At 43.8% G+C, this 16823-nt stretch overlaps 1 protein-coding gene across 1 annotated transcript in view; it reads right to left on the reverse strand.

The window, feature by feature from the left end:
• LOC139380894 (Krueppel-like factor 7) overlaps positions 1 to 15914 on the reverse strand; it is a 151858-nt gene extending 135944 nt beyond the window's left edge. Inside the window, exon 1 of the mRNA XM_071124047.1 lies at positions 15397 to 15914. Coding sequence (XP_070980148.1) covers positions 15397 to 15498 — 102 coding nt within the window. The 5' untranslated portion in view covers positions 15499 to 15914. The remainder of the gene's footprint in view (positions 1 to 15396) is intronic.
• Positions 15915 to 16823: the final 909 nt, after the last annotated feature.

Consider the following 16823-nt stretch of genomic DNA (forward strand, 5'->3'; position numbering starts at 1 on the left):
CCACAAATACAAAATCCATCTAGACACCGTTGCCCTAGAGCACACAAAAAACTAACATCAGCGCCACAGGTAACTTCCACAAAGCTGTGAACGATCTGAGTAACAAGGCAAGAAGGACATTCTATGCCATCAAAAAGGTACATAAAATGATATGTTATAGAACCCATTGCCCTTTATGGTTGTGAGGTCTGAGGTCTGCTCACCAACCTAGAATTCCCAAAATGGGACAAACACCAAATTGAGACTGCATACAGAATTCTGCAAAAATATCCTCCGTATACAACGTAAAACACCAAATAATGCATGCAGAGCAGAATCAGGCTGCTAATTATCAAGATCCAGAAAAGAGCCGTTAAATTCTACAACCACCTAAAAGGAAGTGATTCCCAAACCTTCCATAACAAAGCCATCCCCTACAGAGAGATGAACCTGGAGAAGAGTCACCTAAGCAAGCTGGTCCTGGGACAAACACACTCCACAGAATCCCAGGACAGAAACACAATTAGACCCAACCAAATCATGAGAAGACAAAAAGATAATTACTTGACACATTGGAAAGAATGAACAAAAAACTGAGCAAACTAGAATGCTATTCAAATCAAATCAAATCAAATCAAATTTTATTTGTCACATACACATGGTTAGCAGATGTTTGGCCCTAAACAGAGAGTACACAGTGGCAGAATACCTGTCCACTGTGTCCACTGTGACTGACCCAAACTTAAGGAAAGCTTTGATGGTGTACAGACTCAGTGAGTATAGCCTTGCTATTGAGAAAGGCCATCGTCTGCCTGGCTCTCAAGTGAAGACAGGCTATGTGCTCACTGCCCACAAAATGAGGTGGAAACTGAGCTGCACTTCCTAACCTCCTGCCCAACGTATGACCATATTAGAGACACATACTTCCCTCAGATTACACAGATCCACAAAGAATTTGAAAAACAAAAACACAGTTTTGATAAACTCCCATATCTACTGGGTGAAATACCACAGTGTGCATCACAGCAGCAAGATGTGTGACCTGTTGCCACAAGAAAAGGTCAACCAGTGAAGAACAAACACCATTGTAAATACAACCCATATTTATGCTTATTTATTTTCCCTTGTGTTCTTTAACCATTTGTACATTGTTACAACACTGTATACAGTGCCTTGCGAAAGTATTCGGCCCCCTTGAACTTTGCGACCTTTTGCCACATTTCAGGCTTCAAACATAAAGATATAAAACTGTATTTTTTTGTGAAGAATCAACAACAAGTGGGACACAATCATAAAGTGGAACGACATTTATTGGATATTTCAAACTTTTTTAACAAATCATTTGTACATCATTACAACACTCTATCTGTACATAATATGACATTTGTAATGTCTTTATTCTTTTGGAACTTCTGTGAGTGTAATGCTTACTGTTCATTTTTATTGTTTATTTCACTTTTGTATATTATCTACCTCACTTTTGTATATTATCTACCTGCTTTGGCAATTTGTTTCCCATGCCAATAAAGCCCCTGGAATTGAATTGAATTGAATTGAGAGAGAGAGAGAGAGAGAGAGAGAGAGAGAGAGAGAGAGAGAGAGAGAGAGAGAGAGAGAGAGAGGAGAGGAGAGGAGAGGAGAGGAGAGGAGAGGAGAGGAGAGGAGAGGAGAGGCGAGAGAGAGAGAGAGTGAGAGAGAGAGAGAGAGAGAGAGAGAGAGAGTGAGAGAGGGAAAGAGAGAGAGAGGAGAGGAGAGGAGAGGAGAGGCGAGGGAAAGATAGAAAGAGAGAGAGGGAGAAAGAGGAGGAAAGGAGAGAGGGGGAGAGAGGAGAGAGAGGGAGAGAGGAGAGGAGAGAGGGTAAAGAGAGAGAGAGAGAGAGAGAGAGTGAGAGAGAGAGAGAGAGAGAGAGAGAGAGAGAGAGAGAGAGAGAGAGAGAGAGAGAGAGAGAGAGGAGAGAGCGAGAGAGAGAGAGAGGGGGGAGAGGAGAGAGGGGGAAGAGAGAGAGAGAGAGTGAGAGAGGGAAAGAGAGAGAGAGAGAGAGAGAGAGAGAGAGAGAGAGAGAGAGAGAGAAAGAGAGAGAGTAAAAGAGAGAGAGAGAGAGAGAGGAAGACTTTACTTCCCATTTGTTTATTATCTATTCCATTTGCTTTGGCAATGTAAACATATGTTTCCCATGCAATAAAGCACTTTAAATTGAATTGAGAGAAAGAGAGGGAGAAATCTACTAGAAGGAGAGAGATATGAGTAGATGAGCTCCTGCATTTTTTCAGAATGTTTTTACAAAAATATAGATTTAGAATTATATGAGTTTGGATTTTTCGGCAAGGGCATATACAGGATACTACCCTCCACAACATAACCTTCACTCCAAATCAAAACTCCAAACCTACAACCTGATTTTTGGAAGGAGTTTTACTACCATTTTTTTTTATTTCCAAGCTACACAGCAAATGCTCTGTCAAACAAACAACAGAAATGTGAAAACACCATCCAACCTGGAACTGAGTGAGTCATGTTAAGTCTGAAGCTATTTTTAAAGCCAAGAAGAAAAATATGTTACAATGATATATTTTACATTTTAAGGACTGAATGCTAAGTTAAGGCTACCAAGGTTGCTAAAACAGAACACATCTGACTGCTACTTCAATTAGCACTGAGGTGTGAAGTGAGAGGTGTCAAAGCCCTTGAGCCAAACAATGGCAGGAGAGTTTCACAGCTTATCCCACCCAAATGCAGAGGCCTTTGAAGCCCCCTCCCACTGTTCAGAGGTCATTACAATACAGTTCCCTCCGGATGATAGCACGGAAAGGTAGGCACGGAAAGGTATGATAAGGAAAGGGTACAAAAATAAGCTCTTTATGGAAAATCAAGAGACACTTTTTGACGACTATTATAAAAATGGGAACATAAGCAACTTAATCTTCCACACAGACCATCCCCTGTTATGGCAGAGTGCTATTTTAGACAACGAGGACTCTTAGTCAGCCAATGTCAACCTGTATAAGTCTGGAACAGTAATGGTACAGGGCAACCCACAACAGTTTCAGCTGTTCTGCTCACACTTACTGTTCTGAGGCCAAACCACACGACTAACAACATTGGACACTTTATGGAACACAAAGCCTTCACTATATCATCTTGGAATATCCAAGGCCTGAGGTCATCTGCCTTTGGCCTAAAGAGCTGGAACCTGGACTTCACCAAATAAATCAGAAATACAGACATTGTCATCCTACAAGATACATGGTATAGAGGAGATGTACTCACTGATTGCCCTCCAGGTTACAGAGAGCTGGTAGTCCCATCCACCAAACTACCAGGTGTGAAACAGGGAAGTGAGCAGAGCTAACTCACTCTATTAAACAGGTATAGAGCAGAAATAACTCACTCTATTCAATTAATCAAAACAGGAACATTTTACATTTGGCTAGAAATTCAAAAGGAAATGATCTCAACAGAAAAAAATGTCATACTGTGTGCTACCTATATCCCCCCACTAGAATCCCCAAACTTTAATGAAGACAGCTTTCCATCCTGGATCAATCATTTCCAGGCCCAGGGACATGTACTAGTCTGTGGCGACCTAAATGCCAGGACTGGATGACACCCTCAGCGCACAGTGGAACAAACACCTACCTGGAGGTAACAGCATTCCCTCCCCCATATGCCCCCTAGGCACAACGACGACAACATAACCAACAAAAACGGGTCACAACTCCTGCAAATCTGTTGCACGCTGGGTATGTACAGTCGTGGCCAAAAATATTGAGAATGACACAAATATTAATTTTCACTAAATCTGCTGCTTCAGTGTCTTTAGATATTTTTGTCAGATGTTACTATGGAATACTGAAGTATAATTACAAGCATTTCATAAGTGTCAAAGTCTTTTATTGACAATTACATGAAGTTGATGCAAAGAGTCAATATTTGCAGTGTTGGCCCTTCTTTTTCAAGACCTCTGCAATCTGCCCTGGCATGCTGTCAATTAACTTCTGGGCCACATCCTGACTGATGGCAGACAATTCTTTCATAATCAATGCTTGAAGTTTGTCAATATTAGTTTTTTTTCAAATTTGTCCACCCGCCTTTTGAGGATTGACCACAAGTTCTCAGTGGGATTAAGGTCTGGGGAGTTTATGGCCATGGACCCAAAATATCAATGTTTTGTTCCCCAAGCCACTTAGTTAGCACTTTTGCCTTATGGCAAGGTGCTCCATCATGCTGGAATAGGCATTGTTCGTCACCGAACTGTTCCTGGATGGTTGGGAGAAGTTGCTCTCGGAGGATGTGTTGGTAACATTCTTTATTCATGGATGTGTTCTTAGGCAAAATTGTGAGTGAGCCCACTCCCTTGGCTGAGAAGCAACCCCACACATGAATGGTCTCAGGATGCTTTACTGTTGGCATGACACAGGACTGTTGGTAGCGCTCACCTTGTCTTCTCCGTACAAGCCTTTTTCCGGATGCCCCAAACAATCGGAAAGGGGATTCATCAGAGAAAATGACTTTACTCCAGTCCTCAGCAGTCCAATCCCTTTGCAGAATATCAGTCTGACCCTGATGTTTTTCCTGGAGAGAAGTGGCTTCTTTGCTGCCCTTCTTGACACCAGGCCATCCTCCAAAAGTCTTTGCCTCACTGTGCGTGCAGATGCACTCACACCTGCCTCCTGCCATTCCTGAGCAAGCTCTGTACTGGTGGTGCCCCGATCCCGCAGCTGAATCAACTTTAGGAGACGGTCCTGGCGCTTGCTGGACTTTCTTGGGCGCTATAAAGCCTTCTTCACAACAATTGAACCGCTCTCCTTGAAGCAATCTTACTGGCAGCAATATCCTTGCATGTGAAGCCCTTTTTGTGCAAAGCAATGATGACGGCACATGTTTCCTTGAAGGTAACCATGGTTGACAGAGGAAGAACAATGATTCCAAGAACCACCCTCCTTTTGAAGCTTCCAGTCTGTTATTTGATCTCAATCAGCATGACAGAGTGATCTCCAGCCGTGTCCTCGTCAACACACACCTGTGTTAACGAGAGAATCACTGACATGATGTCAGCTGGTGCTTTTGTGGCAGGGCTGAAATGCAGTGGAAATATTTTGGGGCGATTCAGTTCATTTGCATGGCAAAGACGGACTTTGCAATTAATTGCAATTCATCTGATCATTCTTCATAACATTCTGGAGTACATGGAAATTGCCATCATACAAAATGAGGCAGCAGACTTTGTGAAAATTAATATTTGTGTTATTCTCAAAACTTTTGGCCATGACATAGTCAATGGTAGTCTTTGAGGGGACTCCTACGGTAGGCACACCTACAGTCCATCTCTTGGTTGTAGTACTGTTCCCAAAACTTGTTATAGTCCCGTACCCCTTCAAACATTCAACCTCCAGCTGCGTACCACCTCTAGCACCAGGGTCAGCACATTCTCAAATGTTGGTATTTGACATCATTGTAAGCCTGCCACACACACACTATACGATACATTTATTAGACATAAGAATGAGTGTGAGTTTTTGTCACAACCAGGCTTGTTGGAAGTGACAAAGAGCTCTTATTGGACCAGGGCACAAATAATAATAATAATCAATAATTTTGCTCTTTATTTAAACATCTTATATATAAAACCTTATTTTTTCATCAAAAATATTGAATAACTCACCACAGGTTAATGAGAAGGGTATGATTGAAAGGACGTCCATAACTCTGCAATGTTGGAAGTATTGGAGAGAGTCTCAGTCTTACATAATTTTCTACGCAGTCTGAAAATCCACTCTCACATAGGTAGGTGGTTTCAAAGGGCACCAGTGTCTTAGCAGCGCGATTTGCCAAGTCAAGAAACTCTGAGCGCAGCCCTATCCAGAAATCCGGCAGTGGCTTGTTATTAAATTACATTTTCACAGAACTGCTTGTTGCAATTTCGATGAGGCTCTCTTGTTCAGGTATCAGTAAGTGGAATGGAGGCAGGGCATTGAAAGAGATAACAAATCCAGTTGTTTGTGTCGTCCGTTTAGGGAAAGTACCTGCGTAATTGTGCACCCAACTCACTCAGGTGCTTCGCTACATCACATTTGACATTGTCCGTAAGCTTGAGTTCATTTGAACACAAAAAAATCATACAATGATGGAAAGACCTGTGTGTTGTCCTTGTTAATGCAGACAGAGAAGAGCTCCAACTTCTTAGTCACAGCCTCAATTTTGTCCCGCAAATTGAATATAGTTGGAGAGTCCCTGTAACCCTAGATTCAGATCATTCAAGGGTGAAAAAACATCACCCAGCGAGACCAGCCGTGTGAGAAACTTGTCATCATTCTGGCGGTCAGACAAGTGAAAATTACGGTCAGTAAATAAAACTTTAAGCTCGTCTCTCAAGTTAAAAAAATGTGTCAATGGTCGCTGCCCATAACATTGCATAGTTCAGAAAATATACAAGAGTTCAGGGGGCTTGCTTTAACAAAGTTAACCATTTTCACAGTAGTGTCCAAAACGTCTTTCAAGCTGTCAGACATTTCCTTGGCAGCAAGAGCCTCTCGTGGATGCTGCAGTGTACCCAAGAGCCTCTCGGTGGATGCTGCAGTGTACCCAAGAGCCTCTCGGTGGATGCTGCAGTGTACCCAAGAGCCTCTCGGTGGATGCTGCAGTGTACCCAAGAGCCTCTCGGTGGGTGCTGCAGTGTACCCAAGAGCCTCTCGGTGGATGCTGCAGTGTACCCAATGGGAGCAACTGCTTGCACATGTGTTACCACTCCACTATGTCTCCCTGTCATGACTTTTGCACCATCAGTACAGCTACCAACACATCTTGACTACCAATGTCCATTTGTTGTCACAAAGCTGTCCAGTACTTTAAAAAATATCCTCTCCTGCTGTCCTGGTTTCCAGTGGTTTGCAGAAGAGGATGTCTTCCTTAATTGACCCCCCACAAAACATAACGGACATATACCAGGAGCTGTGCCAGGCCCGCCACGTCTGTTGACTCATCCAGCTGTAACGCATACAATCCACTGGCTTGTATGCAAAGCAGTAATTGTTTAAAAAATCTCCTGCCATGTCACTGATGCGTTGTGAAACTGTGTTGTTTGATGAAGGAATTGTCTGTATAGTTTATTTGGCCTTTTCCCCCAGCATTGTCCCAGCCATATCCTCAGCAGCAGGAAGAATTAAGTCCTCCACAATAGTATGGGGCTTGCCTGTCCTAGCAACTCGCTAGCTCACCATATAAGATGCTTATAGCCCCTTCTTATTAATGGTATCTGTTGATTTTATACATCTTACTACTTGAAAGACGTCATAATTCTCGCTCAAAAAACTCCTGTGGCTTATTTTTTTAAATTGGCATGTTTTGTTTCTAAATGTCTGTGCAAGAGTGTCGGTGCAGTAGCTTGGTGCTTTCCCGGGTAAGGGGGCAGTAGCTTGGTGCCTTCCCGGGTAAGGGGGCAGTAGCTTGGTGCCTTCCCGGGTAAGGGGGCAGTAGCTTGGTGCCTTCCCGGGTAAGGGGCAGTAGCTTGGTGCCTTCCCGGGTAAGGGGCAGTAGCTTGGTGCCTTCCCGGATAAGGGGGAAGTAGCTTGGTGCCTTCCCGGGTAAGGGGCAGTAGCTTGGTGCCTTCCCGGGTAAGGGGGCCGTAGCTTGGTGCTTTCCAGGGTAAGGGGGCAGTAGCTTGGTGCTTTCCCGGGTAAGGGGGCAGTAGCTTGGTGCTTTCCCGGGTAACGGGCAGTAGCTCTTCAGCTGCATCAGATCCACAACTGTCAGTGTCCATGCTAGCTGGGCTAACAACACATGTAGAATTACTGATGCTAGTATTGGATGTGCTTGTGGAAGCAGATCAACTTGTGTCATCGACAGGTACAGGTGTAGTACCGCTGGTAGTAACAGTACTACCAGTCGAGCTGGTATTTGTCTCTATGGACGCGGGCCATACTAAATGGACTGTTTGAAAATGTGAAGAAATAAAAATTACAAATATTTAAAATCTGAATCACGTTTTTATTTGGCGTACCCCCAACGGCATTGCGCATACTCCTGTTTGGGAATACCTGCTGTAGATTACTTTATCACTGACCTCAACCCCGAGTCTCTCAGAGCGTTCACAGTCAGTCACCTGACACCCCTATCAGATCACAGCAAAATCACAATCTACTTGAACAGAGAAATACTCTATCTTGAGGCATCAAAGCCAAAGGAACTGAATAATATTAAGAAATGGTGTAGATGTAAGGAAAGTTGTGTGGAAACCTACCAAAAAACTATTGGGCAAAACAAATTCAATCCCTTTTAGACAACTTCCTGGACAAAACGTTCCACTGTAATAGTGAAGGTGTAACCTTGGCAGTAGAAAACCTAAACAGTGTATTTAACCTGTCAGCTTCCCTATCAAATCTAAAAATGTAAATAATTTGATTAAGAATGCAAAAACTCAAGAAAGAAATTGAGAAACCTATCTAACCAAAAACATAGAGACTCACTAAAACAATCAAGAAATACACTACGGAAAAAGAAGGAACAGCACGTCAGAAATCAGCTCAATGTAATTGAAGAATCCATAGACTGTAACCACTTCTGGGAAAATTGGAAAACACTAAACAAACAACAACACAAATAATTATCTATCCAAAATGGAGATGTATGGGTAAACCACTTCTCCAATCTTGTTTGCTCTATAACAAATTAAAAAACAGCAAACCCATACACATGATCAAATATAAAGCTTATAATGAACTGTTAAAAACTACCAGAACTCACTAGATTCTCCAACTATATTGAATGAACTACAGGACAAAATACAAACCCTGGCATCTTCCCCAATATTTGGAACAAAGGACTGATCACCCCAATCCACAGAAATTATAACAAATTTCACCCCAACAACTACCGTGGGATATGCATTAACAGCAACCTTGGGAAAATCCTCTACACTATCATTAACAGCAGACTACAGACTACAATGTACTGAGCAAATGTCAAATGGTCTTTTTACCAAATTACTGTACGACAGACCACGTCATCACATTGCACACTCAAATTGACAAACAAAGAAACAAAACAAAGGCAAAGTCTTCTCATGCATTGTTGATTCCAAAAAAGCTTTTGACTCATTTTGGCATGAGCGTCTGCTATACAAATTGATGGAAAGTGGTGTTGGGGGAAAAACATACGACATTATAAAATCCACACACATTTCTTTCCACAGGGCCGTGGGGTGAGACAGGGATGCAGCTTAAGCCCCACCCTCTTCAACATAAAAATCAATGAATTGGCGAGGGCACTAGAACAGTATGCAGAACCCGGCCTCACCCTACTAGAATCTGAAGTCAAATGTTTACTGTTTACTGATCTAGTGCTTCTATCCCCAACCAAGGAGGGCCTACAGAGGGCCTACAGAAGCACCTAGATATTCTGCACAGATTCTGTCAGACCTGGGACCTGACAGTAAATCTCAGCTCTGAAAAAGGTCAATTTGCCAGGATCATAAATACAAATTCCATCTAGACACCGTTGCCCTAGAGCACACAAAACACTATACATATCTCGGCCTAAACATCAGCGCAACAGGTAACTTCCACAAAGCTGTGAACGATCTGAGAGACAAGGCAAGAAGGGTCTTCAATGCCATCTAAAGGAAAATAAAAATCTATATACAAACTAAAACCTGGCTAAAAATAGAACCCACTGCCCTTCATGGTTCTGAAAACAAAAATATAATTACTTGACACATTGGAAAGAATTAACAAAAAAACTGAGCAAACTAGAATGCTATTTGGCCCTAAACAGAGAGTACACAGTGGCAGAATACCTGACCCAAAGGAAAGCTTTGACTATGTACAGACTCAGTGAACATAGCCTTGCTATTGAGAAAGGCCACCGTAGGCAGACCTGGCTCTCAAGAGAAGACAGGCTATGTGCTCACTGCCCACAAAATGAGGTGGAAACTGAGCTGCACTTCCTAACCTCCTGTCCAATTTATGACCATATTAGAGAGACATATTTCCCTCAGACTACACAGATCCACAAAGAATTCGAAAACAAATCCAATTTTGAAAAACTCCCATATCTACTGGGTGAAATTCCACAGTGTGCCATCACAGCAGCAAGATTTGTGACCTGTTGCCACGAGAAAAGGGCAACCAGTGAAGAACACACACCATTGTAAATACAACCCATATTTATGCTTATTTATTTTATCTTGTGTCCTTTAACCATTTGTACATTGTTAAAACACTGTATATATATATAATATGACATTTGCAATGTCTTTACTGTTTTGAAACCTCTGTATGTGTAATGTTTACTGTTAATTTTTGTTGTTTTTCACTTTATATATTCACTTTGTATGTTGTCTACCTCACTTGCTTTGGCAATGTTAACACGTTTCCCATGCCAATAAAGCCCTTGAATTGAATTGAATTGAAATGAGAGAGAGAGAGAGAGAGAGAGAGAGAGAGAGAGAGAACGGAGGAGGGGGGGACTACTTCATCATGTATGGCTCGCCGCCGGCCCTTCATCATACACTGCTAGTCCCCCTCTTCCCCCCCAGCACTGAAACTCAATTCACCCATATCGCGTCCATTACGGCCTGATTCATACTCTGCTCACCGGGGGCCTGCCACAGACATCCATCTTGTCTCCATGTCGGAGCGAGGGAGGAAGGGAAGGAAGGTTGCCTGGCAGATCTAGGGCCACGCTAGATGGAGTAGACGCTATCCTATCAAGCCATCCGACCGCACCAGTAAAAACATCAGGCAGCTTTAACGGTGCCGAGCTGCACTAGAAAAAACTATTTTATCCACCTGTCTACACAGACAGGACAGGGCTTTTTTCAACTAACTCCCTCACTTTCCACCCCCTCCTTTCCCCCTTCATTCCCTTCCTCTCTACCTCCATCATGTGGGACTTTTATGGTTTGTCCTTCCAAGTGATGTCCTCTATTCATCTTCCTCTATTCCGCTCTCTCTCTCTCTCTCTCTCTCTCTCTCTCTCTCTCTCTCTCTCTCTCTATATATTACTCTCTCTCTTTCTCAATTTCAATTCAATTTAAAGGGTTTTATTGGCATGGGAAACATATGTTTACATTGCCAAAGCAAGGAAAATATATCGTAAACAAAAGTGAAATAAACCATTAAAAAAACAGTAAACTTTACACTCAGAAAAGATCCAAAAGAATAAAGACATTTCAAATGTCTCCTCCCCTCTCTCTATTCCTCTCTCTCTCTATTCCTCTCTCTCTCTATTCCTCTCTCTCTCTATTCATCTCTCTCTCTATCTCTCTCTCTCTCTATCTCTCTCTCTCTATTCCTCTCTCTCTCTATTCCTCTCTCTCTCTCCTCCCCTCTCTCTATTCCTCTCTCTCTCTATTCCTCTCTCTCTCTATCTCCTCCTCTCTCTCTCTCCTCCTCTCCCTCTCTCTCCTCCTCTCTATCTCCTCCTCTCTCTCTCCTCCTCTCCCTCTCTCTCATCCTCTCTCTCTCTCTCTCTCTCTCTCCTCCTCCTCTCTCTCTCTCTCCTCCTCTCTCTCTCTCTCCTCCTCTCTATCTCCTCTCTCTCTATTCCTCTCTCTCTCTCCTCCTCTCTCTCTATTCCTCTCTCCCTATTCCTCTCCCTCTCTATTCCTCTCTCTCTATTCCCCTCGCTCTCTATTTCTCTCTCTCCTCCTCTCTCTCTATTCCCCTCTCTCTCTCCCCCTCTCGCTCTATTCCTCTTTCTCCTCCTCTCACTCTATTCCTCTCTCTCTATTCCTCTTTCTCCTCCTATCACTCTATTCCTCTCTCTCCTCCTCTCTCTCTATTCCTCTCTCTCTATTTCTCTCTCTATTCCTCTCTCTCTATTCCTCTCTCTCTATCCCTCTCTCTCTATTCCTCTCACTCCTCCTCTCTCTCTATCCCTCTCTCTCTATGTCTCTCTCTCCTCCTCTCTCTTTCCTCCTCTCTCTCTATTCCTCTCTCTCTATGTCTCTCTCTATCCCTCTCGCTCTATTTCTCTCTCTCCTCCTCTCTCCTCCTCTCTCTCCTCCTCTCTCTCTCCCTCTCTCTGTGTTCCTCTCTCACTCCTCCCTTCTCTCTATTTATTTCTCTCATCCTCTCTTTCTGTTCCTCTCTCTCTATTTATTTCTCTCCTCCTCTCTCTCTATTCATCTCTCTCCTCCTCTCACTTTATTCCTCTCTCTCCTCCTTTCTCTCCATTCATCTCTCTATTCCTCTCTCTATATTCTTCTCTCTCCTCCTATCTCTCTATCTCCTCCTCTCTCTCTATTCATCTCTCTATCTCCTCCTCTCTCTCTATTCATCTCTCTATCTCCTCCTCTCTCTCTATTCCTCTCACTCCTCCTCTCTCTCTCTTCCTCTCTCTCTATTCCTCTCTCTCTATGTCTCTCTCTCTATTCCTCTCTCTCTATTCATCTCTCTCTATTCCTCTCGCTCTATTTTCTCTCACCTCCTCTCTCTCCTCCTCTCTCTCCTCCTCTCTCTCTCCTCCTCTCTCTATTCCTCTCTCTGTGTTCCTCTCTCACTCCTCCTTTCTCTCTATTTATTTCTCTCCTCCTCTCTTTCTGTTCCTCTCTCTCTATTTATTTCTCTCCTCCTCTCTCTCTCCTCCTTTCTCTATATTCATCTCTCTCCTCCTTTCTCTCTATTCATCTCTCTCCTCCTCTCTCTATCTCCTCCTCTCTCTCTATTCATCTCTCTATCTCCTCCTCTCTCTCTATTCATCTCTCTATCTCCTCCTCTCTCTCTATTCATCTCTCTATCTCCTCCTCTCTCTATCTCCTCCTCTCTCTCTATTCATCTCTCTATCTCCTCCTCTCTCTCTACTCCTCTCTATCTCCTCCTATTGCTCTATTCCTCTCTCTTTTGGCATGGTTTTGCTGTGTAATGGAAGACTTGGAGCAGTTCACTGCTAGGTTTGGAGAAGGCTACAGTAGGTGTGTGGCTAGGTGTCTGGATTCAGTGTACTGTTCCTCACAAACCATGTTCCCCCAGACCCAAGGTCCTCACAAACCATGTTCCCCCAGACCCAAGGTCCTCATAAACCATGTTCTCCCCCAGACCCAGGGTCCTCATAAACCATGTTCCCCCAGACCCAGTGTCCTCGCAAACCATGTTCCCCCAGACCCAGGGTCCTCACAAACCATGTTCCCCCAGACCCAAGGTCCTCATAAACCATGTTCCCCCAGAACCAAGGTCCTCACAAACTATGTTCCCCCAGACCCAAGGTCCTCATAAACCATGTTCCCCCAGACCCAAGGTCCTCATAAACCATGTTCCCCCAGACCCAAGGTCCTCATAAACCATGTTCCCCCCAGACCGAGGTCCTCACAAACCATGTTCTCCCCAAACCCAAGGTCCTCACAAACATGCCAGTAGGCCGACCTGACAGCCATTCCAAACAACATGGCACCATTGTGTCAGTGCCAGCTAGGCAAACACACAGGACACACACAACAAACACACGTTACCACATGGACAGATTTTATGTACAACAGCCTTGTGACAAAAAGGCACTAGTCCCTGTGTGTGTCAAGGCTGCTAATGGACACAAAAAGTGAACAGGTTATATGAGACAACAAAGAGGGCGAATGATAGATGGAGCAGAGTAGACTCGTCTGCCTGTCTGTCTGTCTTTCTGACAGCAAGCAGCCAATTACTGATGAAAGTGGTGGGATGAGCCCTGCCAGACCACAGCTTTCCATTAGCACATGCCAGCCAACCATGTGTGTGTGTGTGTGTGTGTGTGTGTGTGTGTGTGTGTGTGTGTGTGTGTGTGTGTGTGTGTGTGTGTGTGTGTGTGTGTGTGTGTGTGTGTGTGTGTGTGTGTGTGTAAGGGGGGCTCAGGGGGTCTGCTGGATCCTTTTCACGCTCACACACTAGCGATAAATAACCAGCCGATTCCTTTCCCGCAGTTGAGCACATGGAATTGCAATGAGTTGGGGGAGACAGCCAGTCAACACGAGACCAGCCGATACGTGCAGCCGTGCGCACAGCAGAGTGGAGCTCCAGCGCGGACTCATACGCGCTCATCTCACCACGCGCACCGAATCAGTAACTCCGGCCAAGCACTCGAAAGCTCACCAGTCTCCATCTTTAAAAAGGACAGATACCTGATCTCATTCCATGAAATGACGCACCTATTATTCTTCTTACACAGTAATATCACAACCACTCCTTTCCTGTAAACCAATAGCATCACTCGACCAAATAGTAATAGGATCAAGTCATGTGAATTAGTGTCAGTAAGTCACCCACAGAAGTGGGATAAGTGGTAACTGGCAGTAGCGTTGGCACGTCTGCCTGCTTGGCCATGCCCGTGTGTGCTCACTGTACCACTGCCAACCCTGCGGATGACTTCATTCTAATGAATGAGTGGTTTGCCTTCATGTCGAGCGCGACATGCCACAATGACACAGACAAATACAGGGGATTTCCCCCCCAGCTTTCCAGCAACATCACATGCTCCATTCGGATCACTGGTGAGAGTGGATTTCCAACCAAAAGCACTAATGGTATGTATGGTATGGTATGCGTTCACTAGGTTACCACACACACACACACAAACACCCACTCTTCCCCCATGCGCCTTGCTTATCACCCTCACGCGAACATCCTCGCGGCTCGCTGTTGATAATATATTCTGCATCGCAATCGGGAGTTGGTTCTCGTACCAACAGGCTGAAAACACCAAGTAATCTGACAGATGCGGATGCATTATTTAAGAACAAGTCTCTTGTTATTAGTTACGAGTCCTACATCTATGCCTAAATTGCCCCGCGCCTTCTCAAATCGCACCTGACAGACGTGCAATTTTGTGTGGGAGCTCTCAGGTTGGTTGCCATCCTTTATGAATAAACCAAACAGAGCGAATGACAGACGGCGCTCCGCATTCAATACACTAAAAAACACGGAAAATACAAACCGTTACAATGTTATTCAAATAGCGTCTTGTGCTTAAAACCAAATTATACTACTATTATAGCCTACCATGCAATCAAGGTGCTATGATCAATTGATATAACCAATAAGAACAATCAAATAACATGAAGAATGCAGACTTGTCTCCAACAAGACATCGCTTGTCATTAATTGCAGCATAACACTGTTACAATCGGCAAGCGAGATGCAACCAAGAGCCGTTAAAGCCAGAGAAGAGCTAGAAAAACGAAATAGTATACCGGGGGTTGGAAAATAGCGCACACGGGTGGAATTATGGTCACAGACGCTTCCATAGCAGCCTGTCTCCCTCTACACAGTGCTGCCTGCTGGTGTGATCAACTTGAGAATGTTTTCATGACAGGCTGCATGGGGAGACAAGTGAGCGCCGCAGCTCGAGCTCCGGAGTACCAGCAGCATATAAGTGATGATTTACAAATACTAGGCTGCTACAATACAAGTCAAGACAGTTATACAGTAAAGTAAAGAAAAAGCAGCAAATCACCTGCTGCCAGTTCTCCTCCAGCGAAGGCATTGCAGAGAAATAGCCAGTGTCATGCACGAGTTGGAGTTCCTGAAAAATACTGTAATTCGCCAACACGTCCATGTTGATGCAAGATTTGAAAGTAATTTACTTTGATCCACCGGAAGAAATACAACCCCACTTTTGTATGGTTAGGGGTTAACAAAAAAAATGTCTTCAGATCCTCCTCTGTGCGTCTGTCCATGCACCAGAAAGTATGGCGCTATATAGCACTGGAACTAAATAACACACCGAAGAACCACTATAAACAATAGAAAAAGAAGAGTTGAATATTATGTCTCTGAATTGCAATCCTTTTTTCTCTGGCGCTAACTCTTAGGTCTTCAGTCCAGGAGTGGAATGCCAACTCGGTAACATGAAACGTCCATCTATTTCCGCATTGCCAGATTGCAATATTCGCTCTATAAATTCCAGGTTGGTTTTTCCGCTGCCTGCAGTAGCTTCATCAGGCGACTGGGAGAGTAGCTCGGGCTAGCTGTCTAGTGAGCGGAGCGAGCAAGCGACTCGGACGGGGGAGTGGTTTGTTGTCAATCAATTCCGTGCGTGACCATATAAGGTAAATAGGGTTTGATGATCTCACTGGCGTCCAATTAAGGCGGCGCTAAAATAGGTAAAAGGGAGGAGTTAGAATGAATGGCGAGCCGCTATTGGCTTTGTGTAGCTGTCACTCTAGTCATACATGGCAGTGAAAGGTGAGCTATTTTTAGATGGCTATATAAATGCTGCAGCATACTTCCTTCACTCAGTTGAAGTCTGTGGCCGAACGGGAAGCATACACAAACCTTCCAGGCTTCAAAATAACTTATTTTAAACACATGTAATATTGCTAAAACGTGTTTTCACTGTAATTCGTTAAACATTTTTCGAATATAGTTTTAAGGAAGAAACGTCCGGAAATGAGACCGCTAGGGACTCTGGGGCTGTGATGTAACAGCTTTCCCAACACAACACAGCTCCGAGGCGACTTCTCTTGTGGTTTGAGGTTGCAGGCTTTTACTGGAAACCGGCTGTGTAATACAGAACTCAATGTGTGGACTATCTATTCTACAGAGTAATACAGAACTCAACGTGTGGACTATCTATTCTACAGAGTAATACAGAAAGTATTCACACCCCTTGACTTCTTCCACATTTTGTTTTGTTACAGCCTCCATTTAAAATTGATTCAATGTAGATTATTTTGTCACTGGCCAACACACAATACCCCATAATGTCAAAGTGGAATTATGTTTTTTGAGATTTTTACAAATTCATCAAAAATGAAAAGTTGAAATGTCTTGAGTCAACTAGTATTCAACCCTTTAGTTATGTGAAGTCTAAATAGTTCAGGAGTAAAACGTTGCTTAACAAGTCACATAATAAGTTGCATGGACACACTGCACCCAATA

The sequence above is a fragment of the Oncorhynchus clarkii genome, chromosome 22 (assembly GCF_045791955.1).
Source record: "Oncorhynchus clarkii lewisi isolate Uvic-CL-2024 chromosome 22, UVic_Ocla_1.0, whole genome shotgun sequence".
NCBI classification, from domain to species: domain Eukaryota; kingdom Metazoa; phylum Chordata; class Actinopteri; order Salmoniformes; family Salmonidae; genus Oncorhynchus; species Oncorhynchus clarkii.